At 48.4% G+C, this 21620-nt stretch overlaps 1 protein-coding gene across 1 annotated transcript in view; it reads left to right on the top strand.

Moving 5' to 3' along the window:
* Positions 1 to 4770: 4770 nt before the first annotated feature.
* Positions 4771 to 21620, top strand: part of LOC130473375 (aurora kinase B-like) — a 55207-nt gene continuing 38357 nt past the window's right edge. Inside the window, exon 1 of the mRNA XM_056844896.1 lies at positions 4771 to 4800. Within this exon, the coding sequence (XP_056700874.1) occupies positions 4771 to 4800 (30 nt within the window). The remainder of the gene's footprint in view (positions 4801 to 21620) is intronic.

Genomic DNA, 21620 nt, shown 5'->3' with positions numbered 1-21620 from the left:
TCTGTTATTCAAAATAGGCATTTTTTCAAGTACACCATTCAGAGTTAAAAAGTCATCAATGCCAAAGGAGAAAGACTAATAATGTTTGTAGCAAATGTACTATTTCTGTAGGTAAGAAAACTGGGTATATATAAATGAAGCACACACACATTTGAATATATAAATGCTCATCTACAAGAACGCACATTATACGTAGCACCTTTTAAAAAAAAATAGTAAAAAACATAAGAATTGTCTTGCTCGATCAGATGAAGGTCTGTTGAACATGCCATCCTGTTCAAGTGATCTTCATGCTTCAGCTGGTACTGGTACCGATAGCCTACCTGGACCAGTTTAAAGATGGGCCAGTCACTTAAAGGACTTCTCAGAATGTCCAGTTGTCAGAATAAGAATATTTCACACATTGTAAGTAACTATGGGAAGCATTTCAATATGTTTTCAGTCTTTACCATCTTAAAAAAAAATACTAATACATAAAAAATGAAATCATTAGCATATATCCAGCCTTGCAGGTCTGAAGACTTAATGGAAAAGGGGGCAGTGATTTCTGCCGATACCCTGCTCCCACTGCAACCCCCCCACTTTCCCTCTAATGTTATTCCCGAAGGTCTGCTGACCCCCAGGAACAACATTAGGTGGGACCCAGGAAAGCCCAGTTCCACAAAGTCCATGGATGGTTTGGCGCACTCCATTGCCGTGCATTTTTTGCAGTGTTCGTCCTCTTGGGAGGAGTGGATCACAAGAAGGATGTTACTTTATTGCTTCCAGAGTCTACACTGGCTTCTTACAGTGATAGCCAGTGTGGTATAGTGGTTAAGAGTGGTGATTTGGAGTGGTGGACTCTCATCTGGATAACCAGGTTTGATTCCCTACTCCTCCACGCGAGCAGCAGATGCTAATCTGGTGAACTGGATTTGTTTCCCCACTCCTACACATGAAGCCAGCTGGGTGACCTTGGGCTAGTAACTAGGGCTGTTGAAAAAAAATTCGGTATAGTTCGGATTCGGCAAAATTCAGCCCGTTTTGATTCGGGCCGTGCCGAAGTCCGAACTCCCCTACTTCGGATCCCCAAAATTCGGGCGAGATCCAGAGTTCGGGGGAAAATTCGGGGGCCCTTTAAACAGATCTGCGCCGGAGGCGCAGATCTATTCAAAGGGGCTCCCCTGAAGGCGCGCAGGGGGGCTTGGAATTGTGCCAGGAGGCACAAATCTATTTAAAGGGCTCCCCGCGCGCCTTCAGGGAAGCCCGTGAAGGCGCGGGGGGGCAGAGGGGTTTAAAGACCCCTCGCCCCTCTTCCCGGGACTCCCGGGAAGAGGGGGGATGGGTTGTCAAGCCCCTCTGCGCAGGCAGGGCAGAGGGGTTTAAAGACCCCCCGCCCCTCTTCCCGGGACTCCTGGGAAGAGGGGCGGTGGGTTGTCAAGCCCCTCTGCGCTGTGTGTGCAGGCAGGGCAGAGGGGTTTAAAGACCCCTCGCCCCTCTTCCCGGGACTCCCGGGAAGAGGGGGGATGGGTTGTCAAGCCCCTCTGCGCAGGCAGGGCAGAGGGGTTTAAAGACCCCCCGCCCCTCTTCCCGGGACTCCTGGGAAGAGGGGCGGTGGGTTGTCAAGCCCCTCTGCGCTGTGTGTGCAGGCAGGGCAGAGGGGTTTAAAGACCCCTCGCCCCTCTTCCCGGGACTCCCGGGAAGAGGGGGGATGGGTTGTCAAGCCCCTCTGCGCAGGCAGGGCAGAGGGGTTTAAAGACCCCCCGCCCCTCTTCCCGGGACTCCTGGGAAGAGGGGCGGTGGGTTGTCAAGCCCCTCTGCGCTGTGTGTGCAGGCAGGGCAGAGGGGTTTAAAGACCCCCCGCCCTCTTCCCTGGAGTCCTGGGAAGAGGGGCGGTGGGTTGTCAAGCCCCTCTGCGCTGTCTGCGCAGGCAGGGCAGAGGGGTTTAAAGACCCCCCCGCCCCTCTTCCCGGGAGTTCTGGGAAGAGGGGCGGTGGGTTGTCAAGCCCCTCTGCGCTGTCTGCGCAGGCAGGGCAGAGGGTTTAAATACCCCCGCCCCTCTTCCCAGGACTCCCGGGAAGAGGGGGAATGGGTTGTCAAGCCCCTCTGCGCTGTCTGTGCAGGCAGGGCAGAAGGGTTTAAAGACCCACCGCCCCTCTTCCCGGGGCTTCCCTGAAGGCGCGCGCAGGGGGGGACAGATCTGCGCCTTCTAGCTGGAAGGCGCAGATCTGTTTAAAGGGCCCGAATTCGCCGAATTTATTCAGGAACACCCCGAACTCGCCAAATTCAGTTCCCTGTTTCCCCCCTTTTTTGAGTTCGGTTCAATCCAAACCGAAAAACCGCCGAATCATGGGAAATTCGGCTGTTTTTCGTTTTGGGGTGAACCGAATCGACAGCCCTACTAGTCACACTCTCTCGGCCCCACCTACCTCACAGGGTTTCTATTGTGGGGAGGGGAAGGGAAGGTGATTGTAAGCCAGTTTGATTCTGCCTTAAGTGGTAGAGAAAGTCAGCATATAAAAACCAACCCTTCTTCTTCACAGGGCAATCAAGTAGCCCTAATAAAACTATAAGAGTAAAATTAAGTCAGGGACCAGCATCAACTCAATTGTTAAAAGCACTCTAAACACTTCAGGCTTTTTAAAAAAAATTGCTTCTATTCTTCTGAGGCTGCTAAAATGTTACTGTTATTGCTGCTATTTTCATGCAAACGATGTTTATTTCACGGCTGCTCTGTTATTATTTGGTGTTATTTTTTAAATGTTTAGATTGTTATAATTGTCTATATTAGCACTTTTGTTGGAGAGAGTAGAAAAGAAATAATTTCAATAAATAAACAATGTTGGAATAAAGCCAGCAGAATCTGTGTTAGGGCCCACGATACCGATATGTACGACAGTTTCTCTAAATTTCTAGTTTTCATTAAAAATTAAAAAAACGTGAGTTTCTAGCCTTTGCCATTGCAGAGATATAAGGGGAAAGGCATATCTCTGCCAGGAAGGGGTAGAGACCTATTCAGTTGCCGATTTTTTAAAAAAATGAAAAGGCTGTGGTGGCCCACTGGAGGTGGATGACTGGGGCAGGGGAACCTGCCAGATGGAAGCCCTGTTGCTGCTGCACCGTATCAGCAGTGGGGAAACCACACAAGCCTCTCTCCCTATAGAAACCACCTTCATCATTTGGGAGCAGTTTGGTTAAAACAGTTTTTAAATTGACTATTAGTCTTCCAGAGCTTCGGAGCGAGACCAGACTACAAATGCATTAAATAATCTTTGTGAATAAATACAGGCTAGAGTCCCAAATCCTCCAGCGCACAAGTCAGCGGTAGTCACTCATGAATCTTTATAGATGTTAAGCTATAATTTCCCTCTGTTTCAATAATTACAGTATCTGGCTTCTGTCAGAATGGTGAATTGTAACTTATAAATCACATAACCAATATGTTGAATACTGCTTGAAGTACTTTCTTTTTCTGTAATGTTAACAAAAGTTTCACAACTTTTATTCAGTCTCTCCTGAGCTTTGGACTTCCAGAAAGTGCCCATGTTGCAGACGACTTATGGCAACATTGTAGGGTTTTCAAGGCAAGAGACACTCAGTAGTGATTTGCCATTGCCTGCCTCTGCATAGCAACCCCGGTCTTCCTTGTTGATCTCCCATTCCATCCAGGACTGACCCCGCTTGGCTTCTGAGATCTGAGAAGATCTGAGCCTGAGGCCATCCAGAGCCCTGAACTAATAAGCCCCCAAATAGTGTATTACTTATAGGTCTTTTATGCATGGCTGTTTCACTCGCCGTCACCCTCTGACTACTTCGGGTCTTTGTTTGGATTATGGATGCCGTTTCCAACCCTCAGAGGCCACCTCACTCTCTCTCTGCGTTTCCCCGCGTTTTCAAATTCGAGATAAAACAGCTTGAGGAAATCTCAGAATTCTTGGTGCTTGCATCTGCAACGCCCAAACGTGAATCTCTCATAAGTGGAGCCCAGCCACAGACTCATATGTTCTTCTGGGAACTGCTGGCCCAGCTGCTCACACAAATAATTTTAAATAGTATTCATTTTAAAGATAGCGACTTAAACCTGAGCTCACAGTTCTGCTCTTGAACTTAATGGGTTCAATTTTTGGATGCATCATACCTTTCCGTAATATTAAGGTGAGAAATCCAAATTAAAAGTATGTTTTCAAATGACATTCCTCATAATAATATGTAGCATGGGAGTCTCATCATAAATGCATGAGGATCTCATCTTTAACGCTTCTGTCACCGATACCTTCATCAAATCAAAGCCAATATGCTTATCACCCTGATGCCAAACTTTTACATCTGGGTATTCTGCTTTCAACCCTTTTTAAAAAGAAGATTGGCTTCAGGTCTAAAAATATCTCCAGCCAGCACTTGCTATTGGTATATTTCATCCTAAATGCACACCTGCCTTTTCATGAAGTTGTAAGATCATTCTGTCAGAAAGACTGTCATGTGGAGATCAAGAGCAACCATTGTTATAATCCGAAATGTTTTCACAAACTACATGAGTTTTGGGGAGAGATACTGACTCATTCCTGAGAGAATGAATCATTAAAAGAGATGTTCCACAATGAATAGGTTATAACTATTAAAGAGCATTTGTCATTATAGCCCTCTTCATCGTATCAGACCATAGAGGTTCCCTGTCACCACCACCACAGGAATCACTTTTTCCAGGGTTGGATGGGGCTGCTGAGGAGAGAGAAAGGAGTGAAAGATCTGGGACTATCCGCACAGGTTCTAATCCAGGGTTTGCAAGTAATCATGGGCATGCTGAATCAGCAGGAATTCCCAGTAAGTAGGCATAGAAGAAACCTTAGTTTGATACAGAATGCATTTGATTTAAGCAGCAGAAGCCAGGGTCATGAGAAAGGTCAATGTAATAAGTACTAGCATTTTTACGAAGCATTGGTAAAACTGAACCTGAGAACATAGCAAGACTCTCCAACAGGAGCTTGGGATAGAAATGGAAGGGTTTAAAAAAACAAGAGCAGCATAACATGAGCTTACAGTCAATTTTGAAGTCCTTGGCCTCTGCGTTTATTCAGACCTCTCATATCTCTTCATCATATCATTTTGGTTTCCCTAACCCTGTTTTTAAAGCTCTGTCTACATCTCGTCAGATCTCAGAAGCTAAGCAGGGTCAGCCCTGGTTAGTATTTGGAGGGGAGACCACCAAGGAATACCAGGGTTGCTGTGCAAAGGAAGGCACTGTTAGTCTCTTGCCATGAAAACCCCCCAAAAGGGGTCGCCATAAGTCAGCTGTGACTTGACGGCACTTTACACACACATTTCAGAGCCTCATGGCGCAGAGTGGTAAGCTGCAGTACTGCAGTCAAAAACTCAGCTCACGACCTGTGTTTGATCCTGACGTAAGTTGGTTTCAGGTAGCCAGCTCAAGGTTGACTCAGCCTTCCATCATTCCGAGGTCGGTAAACTGAGTACCCAGCTTGCTGTGGTAAAGTGTAGACGACTGGGGAAGGCAGTGGCAAACCACCCCATAAACCCAGTCTGCCTAGTAAACGTCAGGGTCAGTACAGGGGACTACCCTTACCTTTCAGAATGGCCTCCCTTTGCTTACCTCAAGAGGAGGCCAGCTGTTACTTCATGAATAAGAAAGCCCCAAGGAAGCATTACAAACACTGTTCTCTTACCATTTAGAAATTGTTAATAGGATTCCTACTCCTTCAGCTACAGCTAGAAGAATTCCTTCCATAGCTGGAGACCCAAGCATGGCAACTGGTCCATCTGAAAGAGGGGAAAGGTGGCTTTTGAAGAGGTTATAATGAAGTTACATGGGTGTCATTGTTCAAATGCAAGAGTTATGTTAAGTACTTTCATATACATAATTACTTCTTTCCTTTACATTTCCTTGCTATTCGTATTTGGTGAATACTATATTGAACAAGTGTCCATTTTGTCAGAGTTCCCGAATGTTTATAAACCTCAAAAACTGTAAAAATCAAGCTACAATCTCGCCAGCGTGGTGTAGTGGTTAAGAACGGTGGTTTGGGCCACAAATGCAGAATTTTTAATACAGAAGGAGGAGGAGGAGGAGGAGGAGAAGAAGAATTGGTTTTTATATGCCGACTTTCTCTACCACTTAAGGGAGACTCAAACCGGCTTACAATCACCTTCCCTTCCCCTCCCCGCAACAGGCCAGAATGATACCCAGGCACAACTTACTACAAGATAAGCCCAGAGAGAATGACAACAGAACACCTCTGGTTGTCACTTATAGCTCCCAACTAAAACCAGTCCAACGTATTATTAAGGACCTACAACCAATGCTGGATTGTGACACTTCCCTCACTGAAGCACTGGGGGGGGGGGGCGTCCCTTTCTTGCTTACAGACAGCCGGCTAACCTAAAACAACTTCTCACCCATGATGATAAACTACTTAACAGGAACATGGACTCTGGCACCAAGGCCTGCAACAAACCAAGGTGCCAACTTTGCCCTCATATAGATTCTAGGAACATCATCTCTGGACCCACCAATGTCAGCCATACTATCTCAGGTTCATACTCCTGCTCATCTTCTAATGTGATTTATGCCATCACATGCCAGCAATGCCCTTCCACAATCTACATTGGACAAACGGGTCAGTCTCTTAGACAAAGATTAAATGGACATAAGTCTGACATCAGAAACCACAATATTCAAAAACCAGTGGGAGAACATTTCAACCTTCCAGGACATTCTGTTGCAGATTTAAGAGTAGCAGTTCTCTTACAAAGGAATTTCAAAGGGAAATTGGAAAGAGAAACTGCTGAATTACAGTTGATATTCAAACTAAAGTCAATGAATTTACCTGGGCTGAATAAAGACCTTGCATTCATGGCTCATTACCAATGCTGATTTCTCCACACCCATCTCGCCCCTGGATATCACAGACTCTTCTGCATACCACACCTAATCCCATCACGCCTGCTATTCACATTTACATACTGTTAAAATTTACATACTAATGCTTGTCTGAATTCACTCTCCTCTACTTAAAGACAGATGGATTCACAGTCTAGCTGTATCTGAAAAAGTGAGCTGTGGCTCACGAAAGCTCATACGGTACCAGAAAATATTTTTGTTAGTCTTTAAGGTGCTACTGGACTCTTGCCCTTTTCTACTACTGCAGACAGACTAACATGGCTACCCACTGTGAACAGACACTCTGTGAGGTAGGTGGGGCTGACAGAGAGCCAAGATCACCCAGCTGGCTTTGTGTGTAGGAGTGGGGAAACCAACCCAGTTCACCAGATTAGCCTCCGCTGCTCATGTGTAGGAGTAGGGACTCAAACCCGGTTCTCCAGATCAGAGTCCACTGCTCCAAACCACTGCTCTTAACCACTACACCACACTGGCTCAGTTTGTTGGAAGTGAAGGACTTTGCGCTTTCTCTTAACCTCAGACTCCGGAGGGGGACACGACTAGTGAGTCAGAGAGATAGAGGGGACAAGACATTGGGGCATCCTTTCTCTACTGCTCTGACCTATTCCGTGAAAAATGCCCCTTAGAGAAACTTCCTTCCTTCCCGTTTTCTTTCCCACCTCCTCACACACACTGGCACTCTTCTCCATCTTGCCACCACGAGGGAAGGACGCATGTCCTGGATCTCCCTCCATCCTAGTTAGTTAGAATAGATAGGCAACTATACTTTATCCTAACCAGAAATGTATTTCCTACAATAAATGAAGTATATTAGTTAAATAGACAAAAGGCTCCTAGCAGTTTTGTTCCTGGCACACAAAGAGGTTTGGATGGGCTTCTCTGCGCACAACAGCCTTTGTGCACTCTGCTAATTTAACAGGGATTTGGGCATAACAAAGCCCTCACAATCCAACACAGTTTACATGTCAGTTTCCATCTGGTCTCCAAGCCAGGGATCTGTTATCAACTGGCATAAATTACAGCACCTTTGAAATTGTTTTTAAGCTACATAGTAATGCAAACTCATCTGGTTTTAGGATAGCATGGAAAACAAAGCATAAAACCGCATTTTCATTTCATCTGCTTCAGGGCAGAAATCAGGCCTTATTGTTTTGTAATTTTGCAAGGGTGACACCCAATGCTGATACCTTCATATGCCATGAATAAAGCTGGTTTGCTTTTGCTGTACCAAAAACATCTTTTTTATTTTGTACTGATGTGTGGTAGATCTGGAAAACAGAACAATTCAAATCAAGTGGTGGAACGTGGAAGAATCATGGGAGAGGGGAAACCCCTTGCTGCTATGATGGCCTCCACCTCCTCCCCACTTGCACTGCCCCCTCCCCAATTCTCATAATTGCACACTTTCCTCCCCCTTTCCCAGTTTTTCTCATTACATGCTTTCCTTCCTAGTTCATGCCTTCCTTCTCCCAACCGTCCCAGTCACACATGTGTTGTTTGTAGGTATGCAGTTGCCATGTTACTTCAGGGTGGGGGGGTTAACCCTCAAACATATACATACATACATGTGTGTGTGTGTGTGTGTGTAAAGTGCCTTCAAGTCACAGCCGACTTATGGCGACCCCTTTTGGGGGTTTTAATGGCAAGAGACTAACAGAGGTAGTGTGAGGGTCTCTGTCTTTGTGTCTCTGCTTTCCATCACCTGCGGTGTTATCAGTGAACTCGTAAAAGCAGTTCACACCTTCTGGTCTCAGGCGCCAGGCCTGATGGCCCATGTATCTTCCCCCCCGCTGTTCTTCCTGCCAGTACTCCCTCAGGCCGGTGCGGCCTTGGAAGTGTGATAGCCGCACCAGACTTCCTGGGATCCGTCTGATGTTTTGTATTATGCCAAGCTTGTAACTTCCCATAACAATAAGTGTGAACCCCAGTGCCCCAGTGCCCTGGAGTCAATATATGCTGTAAACCCGTATAGCCCCTCACTTGCAACTTTCTACCTGTGCCTGTCTCATCTCCTGAAGGCTTCAATAAATCTATTGTTTCTGTATCAACGTCTGAGCAACTGATTTGGAGAAGCAAACTCAGAGAGAGGGATCTCTCACATTAAGTTGCAAGTCCTTGCCTCTCGGACTGCAGCTGTACCGCTTTGGACAGAATGTCAGCCGACGAGGACACCACCCCTAACCCTGATGCCCCCAAGGAACCGGACGAGCCGGAGAAGCCGGACCCGAAGGAGGAGGGAGCCAAGCCAAAGAAACCGAAGGGTCGCGCCCCCGACCAAGATCGGGACGAACGTCCCCGGGGGCTTACTTATTGGCTGGACTCTCCCAAGGGCTGGTCGCTCTCGCGGACTGCGGCGAAGGATCGCCGGTTGGCCTTCCCCAGCACGGGACTCGAAGGGGACCCGGCCCGCAAAGAGGCCCTCATGGAGGAAGAACGAAAGCAGTGGCAGGAAGACCGCCGGGCTATGCAGGAGCAGATGGAGACCATGCAACGCGTAATGGGTGAGATGGCCACGGCCCTAGATGCGCTGAAGTTGCAACCTCCAGCCGGTGCTCCCCCAGACGGGGCGCCGGTAGTTCCGCCCGCAACCCCTGCCCCCCCGGCCCGTCGGGACCTGAAAGTCACGTATGACGGGTCGGGAGACCAGTTGACCTTTTTTATGGTCCAAGTAGACATTTTTATGCGGGAACAAGGCCGAACCTTCGTGTCTGAGGAGTCCCGGGTGCAGTACGTGGCTTCCTTACTGCAAGGGGAGGCGGCTGCCTGGATGGTGTTGCAGTATGAACTCCGCTCGCCGGTGCTGCGAACCTTGGACGAGTTCATGGTAGCACTCCGAAACCGTTTTGAGGACCCGACTCTGGGTGAGCGGGCTAAAGCCTCCCTGATGCAACTGCGCCAAGGGACTAAGTCGGTGGCGCAGTATGCAAGTGAGTTCCAGTCACTGGCTAGCCGAATTCTGGACTGGAGTGAAGCTACCTTGGTACAATGTTTCAGGGAGGGTCTCAACCCAGACCTCCAACATTGGGCCTTCATGCAAGGGAACCCCCCGGATGTGGAAGGTTGGGTTCGCCATGCTGCTGACATCGAGAATCGCAAACTACTCCTGAACTTGTCCAAGCAACGGCTTGGGCGAGACCCCAGGCCCCGAGGTGACCGTGGCCGGGAACTCCGGCAAGGGGGTGGCGGGGGTCTCTCGGCCGCGGAACGCCGCAAGCGGTTCGAAGCCGGCGTCTGCCTGATCTGCGGGGGAAAGGGTCACTTTGCATCGCAATGCCCCTCTCGCTCAGGCCGTCCGACCCCTCCCCGCCAAACCCAGACCGAGCCGACGAAACCGGCCGCCGACAGCCAGCCTCGCCGCAGAAGTGGACCACTGAGCCGGCGCTCCGGCGCACCCTCCGCTCTCCACGCGCGCCCCCAGGATGGGGCATCCGACTCTACGGTCCCATCGGGGTCCCGGATTACAAATACCGTCTTTGATTCGGACGGCTCCCCGGAAGCCACCACCCCGTCCCCCTCTTCCAGCGAGGAGGAAGAGTGGGAACAGCCGGCAAAAAACGCCGTCGGTCTGCTGTAGAGGGGGCTCCGCAGCAGACCGTCCCTATCGTTGTGCAAGGAGCTCCACCGATGGTAAGCGCCCAAGAGGACAATGTATTTGTGCGTGTTCATCTGTCCCTACCCAAAGGGGGTCCCCCGTTAGAGGTTCCCGCGTTGGTCGACTCGGGGTGTGCCCGCACCATGATAAATGAGGAAACTGCCAAGAAGTTGGGTGTCCGGCGCAAACGGCTTCCGGGACCCCTCCGTTTTTCCCAAATGGACGGGAGTGACTTTAAACGGGGCCCTGTGACCCACAGAACTGCAGCCGTGATTATGTCCGTGGGGGAACATTGGGAACGGTTGTATTTCACCATCGCCCCTATTGTAACCCCTGTGGTGTTAGGGATGAACTGGTTAAGGGGACACAATCCCTCCATTGATTGGGTTAAACGGGTGCTTTCCTTCCCCGAAAACCCCTGTGGGTTGCATGACAAGGAACGGGTACTCAGAACTCCAGCCGCCGCACTGGTAGGGTCCCCCGCCCCAGTCTCTCCTCAATTACCCTCTGAGTACTCGCAGTTTACTGATGTTTTCGATGTTAGAGAGTGCGACGAACTGCCTCCCCACAGAGAAACGGACTGTGCCATCGAGATTGTAGGGGAAGGCAAACTGTCTAAGGGAAAGGTTTACCCCATGAGCCCTAGTGAAAAGACTGTATTGCGAGACTATCTGGATGTCAATCTGGCGAGGGGTTTCATACGCCCCTCCAAGGCTCCTTATTCAGCCCCAGCTTTCTTTGTAAAGAAAAAGACGGGAGATTTAAGACTGTGTATTGACTTTCGCAGACTGAACGCAGTCACCCAGTCTAATGCTTACCCCCTCCCTCTTATTCCTGACCTTCTAGCACAATTAAAGGAGGGCCGAATCTTCACCAAACTGGACTTGGTAGAAGCCTACCACCGCATTCGCATCAAAGAAGGAGACGAACCCAAAACGGCCTTTTCCAGTTGTTTTGGGATGTTTGAGTACCTGGTCATGCCGTTCGGACTTTCGGGGGCTCCGAGTGTCTTTATGCAATTAATTAATGAAGTTTTGCATGATTTACTGTTTCGGGGGGTGGTGGTATTTCTCGATGACATTCTTATTTACTCTGAGACCATGGAAGAACATGTGCGCCTAGTGCGAGAAGTGCTCCAGCGGCTGCGGGAACACAAACTGTATGCTAAGGTGTCCAAGTGTGAATTCCACCAACCTTCCCTTACATTTCTGGGGTATGTGATTTCCCACCAAGGGTTGGAAATGGACCCCGCCAAGGTCCAGGCGGTGCGGGACTGGGAAACCCCCACTACCCGCCGCCAACTTCAACAGTTTTTGGGGTTTGCCAACTTTTACCGGAATTTCATTCCCAACTTTGCCCAAGTTGCGCTTCCCCTCACTGCCCTGTTGCGTACCAAGGACAGGGGGGCTAGCGCCGCGCTCCCCTCAGCCCGTCTGCAATGGTCTCCCCAGTGCCAGCAAGCTTTTGAACGTTTAAAGCTACTTTTTTCATCCGAACCCGTTTTGGCTCACCCGGATTGCACCAAGCCCTTCGTGGTGCAGGTGGATGCCTCGGATGTAGCCATGGGCGGGGCCCTATTGCAGAGGGATGAGGGGGGACGGTTGAGGCCATGCGCCTACTTCTCCAAGAAGTTTTCCCAGTCCGAAATCAACTGGGCCATTTGGGAGAAGGAGGCAGCAGCGGTCAAACATGCCCTTACCATATGGAGACACTTCTTGGAGGGGGCCGAGCTGCCGTTCGAAGTGTGCACAGATCACAAGAATCTTGAGGCTCTCAAGGGAGCTAGAAAACTCAATGCCAAACAAATTCGGTGGGCCCAATTTTTTGCAAAATTCCGGTTCACCCTCAAACATGTCCCTGGCAAAGAAAATGCCCTAGCTGATGCTTTGTCACGACTTCCCCAGTATCGCAACGATTTCGATCGCCCCGTCGACTCCCTGTTCACTCCCGAACAGCGAGGGGAAGTCCCTGGCTTGGCCGTCACCACCCGATCCCAAGCCCGCCAACCGGAGACCCCCCCTACGCTCAAAGGTATCCCGGAAGCATTCCAACAGCGACTCCGGGACGCCTCCTTACAGGAGGAGGAGCACCATCTCCTCCCCACTGGCTTGGAACGAACCAACACTTGGTGGGTGCAAGGGGGGAAACTATATGTCCCATCTTCCCTTCGCAAGGAAGTATTGGGACTTGTACATGGGGCCAGGCTAGCGGGTCATTTTGGTTTCGTAAAAACGCTTCACCTGGTTCGAAGGCAATTCTGGTGGCCCGGTATGAGATCTGATGTAGAGTTGTATGTGCGCAGCTGCCCCACCTGCGCCACAGCCAAGAAACGGATGGGAAAACCCCCGGGGCTTCTCAAACCGCTTGAGAACCCCTCCCGTCCCTGGGAAGTCATCGCCATGGATTTTATCACCGACCTACCTCCAAGTCGGGGGAAAACGGTTCTCTTGGTTATCACAGACCTCTTTTCCAAACAGGTTCATTTCGTTCCATGTGCAGGTCTTCCTTCAGCCCAGGGCTTAGCTAAACTGTTCATCACGCACGTCCTCAGGCTACACTCGATCCCGAGGAAGGTCCTCTCCGACCGGGGGGTCCAGTTTGTTGCCAAATTCTGGCGGGCTTTCCTAAAGTTAATGGGAGTGGAGGAACAGGGCCTTTCTTCCGCCTATCACCCCCAAACGGATGGTCAAACGGAACGAGTAAATGCGGTAGTAGAATGTTATTTGCGTTGCTATGTAAATTTCCACCAGGACGACTGGGTCGACCTGCTGCCATTTGCCGAATATGCGTACAACAATGCGCCTCATTCCTCTACCGGCTTTAGTCCCTTCCAAGTTATATACGGGACGGATTTTGGCCCTTTCGGTTCTGCCCCCGTCTCGCCAGAGCTCCAGTCTACCCCTGATCTTCAGGAGTGGATTCAGGTGGTTAAATCAACCTGGCCATGGTTGCTCAAAAATCTGGAAAGGGCAAAAAGCAAGTACAAGGAACAAGCAGACAAACACCGGTCTCCGGGATGGGAACTCAAGGTGGGGGAGCAAGTCTATCTGTCCACCAAAAACCTCCGCTCTCTTCGCCCCTGCAAAAAACTGAGCGACCGTTATGTAGGACCTTTCCCCATTACCAGAGTAATCAACGAGGTTACCGTGGAACTGAGTCTCCCTAAGACTCTCAAGGGAGTTCATCCAGTCTTCCATATAAGCCTCCTCAAACCTTATGTAGCAGCTCCCCAGTTCCACCCCCCTCCCGCTCATGAGATTCCTACCGTAGTAGGAGGGGATACCCATTTGGAAATATCCAAGGTTTTAGATTCCAAATGGAAGAAAGGGAAACTGTTTTACTTTGTTCGCTGGAAAAACCTTGGCTCCGCTCATGACGAATGGGTGGCCGCACCCCACATGGCAGCTCCTCGCTTGGTCCGAGAATTCCACCTCGCTTATCCCGATAAGCCTCGTCCTCTCGGAGGGGGGCCTTAAGGGGGGCAGAATGTGAGGGTCTCTGTCTTTGTGTCTCTGCTTTCCATCACCTGCGGTGTTATCAGTGAACTCGTAAAAGCAGTTCACACCTTCTGGTCTCAGGCGCCAGGCCTGATGGCCCATGTATCTTCCCCCCCGCTGTTCTTCCTGCCAGTACTCCCTCAGGCCGGTGCGGCCTTGGAAGTGTGATAGCCGCACCAGACTTCCTGGGATCCGTCTGATGTTTTGTATTATGCCAAGCTTGTAACTTCCCATAACAATAAGTGTGAACCCCAGTGCCCCAGTGCCCTGGAGTCAATATATGCTGTAAACCCGTATAGCCCCTCACTTGCAACTTTCTACCTGTGCCTGTCTCATCTCCTGAAGGCTTCAATAAATCTATTGTTTCTGTATCAACGTCTGAGCAACTGATTTGGAGAAGCAAACTCAGAGAGAGGGATCTCTCACAGGTAGTTTGCCAGTGCCTTCCTCTGCATAGCAACCCTGGTATCTCTTGGTGGTCTCTCATCCAAATACTGACCAGGGCCGACCCTGCTTAGCTACCGAGATCTGACGATATCGGGCTATACCATGCTGCCTTCCCACTTACACACACACACGTGTGTGTACCAGCGTGGTGCAGTGGTTAAGAGTGGTGGTTTGGAGCAGTGGACTTTACTCTGGAGAAACGGGTTTGATTCCCCACTCCTCCACATGAGCAGCGGATGCTAATCTGGTGAATCGGGTTGGTTTCCCCACTCCTACACACAAAGACAGCTGGGTGACCTCGGGCAAGTCACAGCTCTATTAGAGCTCTTTCAGCCCCACCTGTAAGCTGGTTTGATACTTCTGTAAGTGGTAGAGAAAGTCGGCATATAAAAACCAACTCTTCTTCTTCTACACACACACACACACACAAAGTCACAACTGATTTAAGGTGACCATGTAGGGTTTTCAAGGCAAGAGATGTTTGGAGGTGGTTTACCATTGCCCACTTCCGCATCGCAACGCTGGCATTCCATCCAAATACTAACCAGGAATTGGGAGAGGTGGAATTGGAGAGGCAAAAGGCTCAGATTCCCTGTATATAAAATTGTGTTTCAACTGAACTGAATACATCTTAAACAATGAATTTGGTGCCAGAAAGATATGTTGCACTTAATTCCAAGTGTGTGGAATGTTTAATCAAGGCTTTTCCTCTGAGTCCCTGCCCTCTTTAATTCTCTGCCCAGGGAGGTCCACTTGGCATGCTTTCTGCATGGCTTCCACTAAAGGGCAAAAGCATTTTTATTCAAAAAGGCCTTCCCTGGGTAGTTAATAGATTGTTACTTAATGATTTCCGGTTATGCTGCTTGCAGTTTGGTCTTTCAAAATAATATTTTACGTAGTTTTCATTTTGTAAATCACTGAGTGTATTTTTACCCAAAAATGTATATATATCTGCTAATGAATGTATACTAATAATAATATAGAATGAAAAGAATAAAACTTGGGCAAATGGTAATTGTTTAAAAGAATTGCAACAAATTATAGCATTGTGTATATACATTGTATCATTGTGTATATACATACAGCTCTATGTATATAGACCTATAGTGCAGCCTCATTTGGAATATTATGCATCATTCTGATTAATGCATCTGTAAAAAGATATTACAAAGTTGAAAAAAGAACAGAAGAGTGCAAGCAAAGACTCCCCAAGTTTTGTAAAGATTGGGTCAGGGGGGGCTGAGATATGGGCCCTGAAAGGGGTCCCCCCCACCCTTAATGTGTATCTCTCAGCAGAGCTTGCCTCCCATGCACAAAGCTCCTGGCCGGACAAACAGCTGATGAGAGCAAGGGCGGGGCAGGTGCTAAGAACTTTGCAAAGCAACACAACTGAAAAGCAACACCTTTGCAAACATGCAAAGGGCGGGGCAGGTGTGAAGAATTTTGCAAAACAATACAACTGCAAAGCAACACAAGCACGCAATGCAACACCTTTGCAACAGTGCAAAGCAACACCTGACACCTGGGAGTTTGCATACCATGGAAAGGGACAGAGGCAGCTAGCTATGCATAATGAGCAGGAGGGGGTGGAATTTCTCCTTTTGCATTGGACTTGGGACCAGGCAGATGCATTCTTTAAGTCACCATTTGAAAACCAGTTTTGAGCAAGCATCAAAATAACCTAACTGATCTTATGAATGAGGAAAAACCTGAAGAATAAAAATGAAGCCCCCTCTCAAACCAGGGAGAGAGAGACTGGAGGGGGAACACACACCCCAGGCAGAACCGGCAAAAGCCCCCTTTGGCTTCCCCCCCCCCACCCACAGAAACTGCTCCCCACACACACACACACACAGACTCTGCTTTCCCCCACACACACACACAAAAAAGAAAAAATATAGATTAAAGCCCCCAAAGGGGTCTTACTGTGGCTGTCTTCTGTTCCAGCAGGAGGGGCTGGGAGGCTGGGTAATCCAATATGATTCCATTTGTATCCAATATAAGATCCATATGTATGCATCTCTCGAGGGTGATCCATTCATCCCAATAGGGAAAAGGGGAAAGCCCATATCTCGGGGGGCCCTGACCCAATGTTTACAAAACTTGGGTGCTCTCTTAAAAAGCCTTGACTGAAGCTCCGCTGAAAGTCTGGGGTCGGCACACCCAAAAATGCGCCCCCTGCAGCCACGGAAAGAGAAAAGGGGGGGAGCCGATATTTCAGCCCCCACTGAACCCATCTTTACAAAACTTGGGTGGTCTCTTAAGAGGGATTCTCTGAAGCTATGATAAAAGTTTGAGGGCTGCACCCCCAAAAAAGCGCCCCCTGCAGCCACGAAAATGGAAAAGGGGGGAGAGGAAAAAGGGGTGGAGCCCATATCTCGGGGGGGCCCTGACCCAATGTTTACAAAACTTGGGGGGTATCTTAAGAAGCCTTGTCTGATGCTCCGCTGAAAGTTTGGGGTCGGCACACCCAAAAATGCGCCCTCTGCAGCCATGGAAAGAAAAAGGGGGAGCCCATATCTCGGGACCCCCTGACCCAATGTTTACAAAACTTGGGTGGTCTCTTAAGAAAACCTGTCTGAATATCCCCTGAAAGTTTGGGGTCTGTACCCCAAAAAATGCGCCCCCTGCAGCCACGGAAAGGAGCGAATGTGCACAAGCACCCCCTTACACACACATGAGGATTTCCCTCTCTCTCTCTCTTTCCCCGGCCGGCCGCACATCAGCTGATTTCTCCAGTACTCAATCCTGACTGATTGGCCAGAAGAAGACCCAGCTTGGCCACCGATTGGCCGGGGGAGGAGAATGCTGCTTACTGACGTTATGCGGCCCCGAATTGGCCGAATTTATTTGCGAACTCCCGAACTCGCTGAATTCGGCCCCCCCCCCCGGTTGCCCGCCAGTTTTGAGTTCGGTTCCTCCCGAACTAAAAACCGCCGAATCAAGGGAAATTCGGCTGATTTTCAGTTCAGGCCGAACCGAATTGACAGCCCTACTAGGAGGTAGTTTCAGGGAGGAAGGTCTTGGGCTGTATGCCTGGCTTGTTGGCCCTCCAGGACAAGTGGCTGGCCTCTGTTGTGAAACAAGGGGCACTTTCACACATGCCAGATAATGCACTGTCAATGCACGTTGCAGCTGGATTTTACTGTGGCCATTTATGCAGGGTCGATTTTGATGCTCGCTCAAAACTGCTTTTTTAAATCCGCCCTTTAAAATGACTATTCATGGTCCTGATGCAAGAGGAGAAAGTCAAACAAATTCCATCCTCCCCCACTCGCCTGCTCCTTCGTTCCTTCATTTGCATAGCCATTAGCAATGGTCATTTGCATAGCTAAGCCAGCAGCTGTGATTTTTCATGGTTCTTTCAGTGAATGCTTCGATCCCGGGGCAGAGCAAATACAAAAGGTAGCATTAAAGGGGCTCTTAAGAAATGCCCCGTGGCGCAGAGTGGTAAGCTGCAGTATTGCAGTCCAAATCTTTGCTCACGACCTGAGTTCAATCCCGACGGAAGTTGGTTTCAGGTAGCCAGCTCAAGGTTTACTCAGCCTTCCATCCTTCCGAGGTCTGTCAAATGAGGACCCAGCTTGCTGGGGGTAAAGGGAAGATGACTGGGGAAGGCACTGGCAAACTACCCCGTAAACAAAGTCTGCCTAGAAAATGTTGGGATGTGACATCACCCCATGGGTCAAGAATGACCCGGTGCTTGCACAGGGGACCTTTACCATTACCTTTTTACCTTTTAAGAAATGCGAAGCAGGTATGCACCAGCTTCACAGTGACAGCTAGAATGACAGTTCAGCGTGAAGAAATTAAAAAAATATGCAGGGCACTTCAGCCTGGAACACGCTGCTAATTACCAAGCATAAACGGCCTGTGTGAAAGGGCAAAATCCACTTGCAAACAATCGTTAAAGTGCATTGAAAGTGGATTGAAAGTGCTTTATTCAGTATGTGTGAAAGTGCCCAAGATGTTGGACCGCTGGTCTGATCCAGCAGGGCTAGGGTTGCCAGGTCCCTCTTCGCAACCGGCAGGAGATTTTTGGGGGCGGAGCCTGAAGAGGGCGGGGTTTGGGGAGGGGAGGGACTTCAATGCCATAGAGTTCAATTGCCAAAGCGGCCATTTTTCTCCAGGTGATCTGATCTCTATTGGCTGGAGATCAGTTGAATTAGCAGGAGATCTCCTGTTGCTACCTGGCAGTTGGCAACCCTAAGCAGGGTTCTGCTTATGTTCATACCCCCCTGGTCGACCACTAGTTTTCCCAGGCATGAAAGGACATGATTGAGAAGTGAGAGGCAGTGGGCCAGTACATGATTCCATTCCTTATCTCCAAGCAAATGTTGTTGCACAAAACACTTTTCCAAACCTCTTTTAGGTCTTGATTGGCAACTGCAAAGTGGAACAGATGTTAACAACAAGAAGCTAGAGGCCTCTGGGTATTGACCTCCAACATAGGTTGAGCACAAATATCCACCATTTGGGGTTTTAAGTTTTATAACTAACACATGACTAGTATTTGCATACACATTTACAATAATTTGTAACACAAATTGGCCGGATACCCCATTCCTAATGGTAATGGCATGCACTTTTTTTGGGAAAAGGAGGGAATATTTTCAGTGGTGCGAGGAGGCAATGGATTAATTTACAGCACGTGTATGTGTATTGTATAACAGGGTTTTCAGAACTAATTTCCATTACCATGGAAAATGTCTTTGAAAAGGCTGCAGCCAGTGGCATGAATCATGCAAGATGTACATTTCATCTCAAACACAGTGAGTCACTTTTTATTGAAATAATGCATCATTCACGAACACACACACAAAACCCTCAACGTTTAAGAAAGTTGTACACCACCTACGTACAACATTCTAGTCTTCTTTTAAAAAATGCAAAAAAATATAAAAGCATGTGGAACGACCTGTTGTCATAGCATAGAATGATGATTATGCCTTCAGACAGATAAAGATGCTACAGGCCAAATGAGAAAAAAGTGGGATCATTAAAAATGTCATCTGGGTTACACTTAACAAATGTCACTGACTAGGATGACTGGATTCCTCTCCTCCATCATGGGCTGAAGATAAGGTTGCCAGCTCCAGGTTGGAAATACCTGAAGATTTTGGGGATGGAGCCTGAGGAGGGTGGGGTTTGGGAAGGGGAGGGACTTCGATGCCATAGAAGCCATTTTCTCCAGGTGAACTGATCTCTGTCGTCTGGCAATCAGTTGTAATCCCATGAGATAAGGACATAAGTACAGCCATGCTGGATCAGACCAAGGTCCATCAAACAGTGGCCATCAAGGAGGGCCTGGCAACCTTAACCTACCTGTCAGTTCCAGTAATCTTCATAGACCCTGCTCTGGGTGCCCCTGCCATCTGAGGCCAGATGGGTGGCAACCCAAGAAAGGACTTCCTTGGTCATGATGCATATCTATTCTCTCCAGGATCAGAGCAGCATGCCTATTAGTTGCTTTGGAACACAGGCAGGATAAGGCTGCTGCAGTCGTCCTGTTTGTGGGCTTCCTAGAGGCACCTGGTTGGCCACTGTGTGAGAAAGCGTGACTAGCCAGAGGTCACCCAGCTGGCTTCATGTGGAGGAGTGGGGATGGGAATCAAACCCAGTTCCAAAATCTCAAATGAACCCCTCCCCTCCATTTTGCTATATATCTTTTTAAAATAGAAGGCAACAGCAAATTGGTGGGGACAGCAAGGCGGTCTAATCGTGGACAGGGAGAAGCTTTTCTCCCATCTCTCAAAATACTAGAATGTGGGGTCATCTGCTGAAGCTGGAGGGTGAGAGATTCAAAATAGATAAAAGGAGGCATTTCTTCACACACCGCATAGTTAAATTGTGGAACTTCCTGCCCCAAGATGTGGTGATGGCTGCCAACTTGGAAGGCTTTAAGAGGGGAATGGACATGTTCATGGAGGAGAGGGCTATTCATGGTTACTAGTCAAAATGGATACTAGTCATGAGGCACACCTATTCTCTCCAGGATCAGAGGAACGTGCCTATTATATTAGGTGCTTTAGCACAGGCAGGATGCTGCTGCAGTCATCTTGCTTGTGGGCTTCCTGGGGGCACCTGGTTGGCCACTGTGTGAACAGACTGCAGGACTTGATGGACTTTGGTCTGATCCAGCATGGCTTTTCTTATGTCCTTATGGTCATGGCACCAAAACTTGGGAACTCTTTTCCCAGGGAGATTTGTCTATCTGCTTCCATTGTTGTCTTCTGCCAGTGGGTAAAGACTTCTTTGTTCTGTTTGGCATACACCCAAGAACTGTTACTGACCCCCCCCTTTTTTTGTACTTAAGGAACAGATTAACAATGATGACTGCTATTCCAATGAGGCAAACATGGTCACCCCAAGTGGCACAGTTCAAAGCAAGCAAGTAGAGGACTGTGCGATCACACACCACTTCTAACACCCATGGTAATTGAATACCCTGTGTATGGTACAAATCAATATTGGTGTTATATCACTTTAACTGCCATAGCTTCCCTCAAAGAATCATAGGCATTAATAGTATCTAAGGCATTCTGTTGGAGACTTCTAGCCATCCCACACAGAACGACAGTTCTTATGGTTTCTTGGGGGAAAGGAACACGTTTATAGTATGAATAAAATACTCCTTTTCAGTATAAGATACTCCATTTCAGAGGGTAGCTATGTTGGTCTGCAGTAGAACAGATAGACTTGAGTCCAGTAGCACCTTCAAGACCAACAAGATTTTGGGGGGGGGGGTATGAGTTTTCGAGAGTCAAAGCTCCCTTTGTCAGATACTCCCAAAAATCTTATTGGTTAAGTGCTACTGGACTTGAATCCTTTTCAGCTGAAGTACTTTTCCTCCCTGCTTTGGGTTCACTACCACAGTTGCTGGAGAAAGCAGCAGAACTTTTTGTTTCTAACGTTCATTACAGCATCCATTATACCTAATGTAGCCATCTGGCGAAAGACTGTATTGCATAACCAATTGGCCAACGTAGGAGCTTTATCTGCATCATTATTTAGATTTTGTTTTGTAAGCCAGCTCTCTCTCTCCCCCCCTTTTATGATTAGCACTGTATAAATGAGAAGAATGATTCTCTTGTTTGGAATAACATGCAATAAAAATGCAAGATGACATTATCCCTAATTGTGTGAACAAGTTTCATTTTCCACAGAAGGACACATTGTTTGATTGTTA

The sequence above is a fragment of the Euleptes europaea genome, chromosome 2 (genome assembly GCF_029931775.1).
Source record: "Euleptes europaea isolate rEulEur1 chromosome 2, rEulEur1.hap1, whole genome shotgun sequence".
NCBI classification, from domain to species: Eukaryota; Metazoa; Chordata; class Lepidosauria; order Squamata; family Sphaerodactylidae; genus Euleptes; species Euleptes europaea.
Note: the sequence above shows the minus strand (reverse complement) of the source record. Positions and strands in the feature narration are given on the sequence as shown.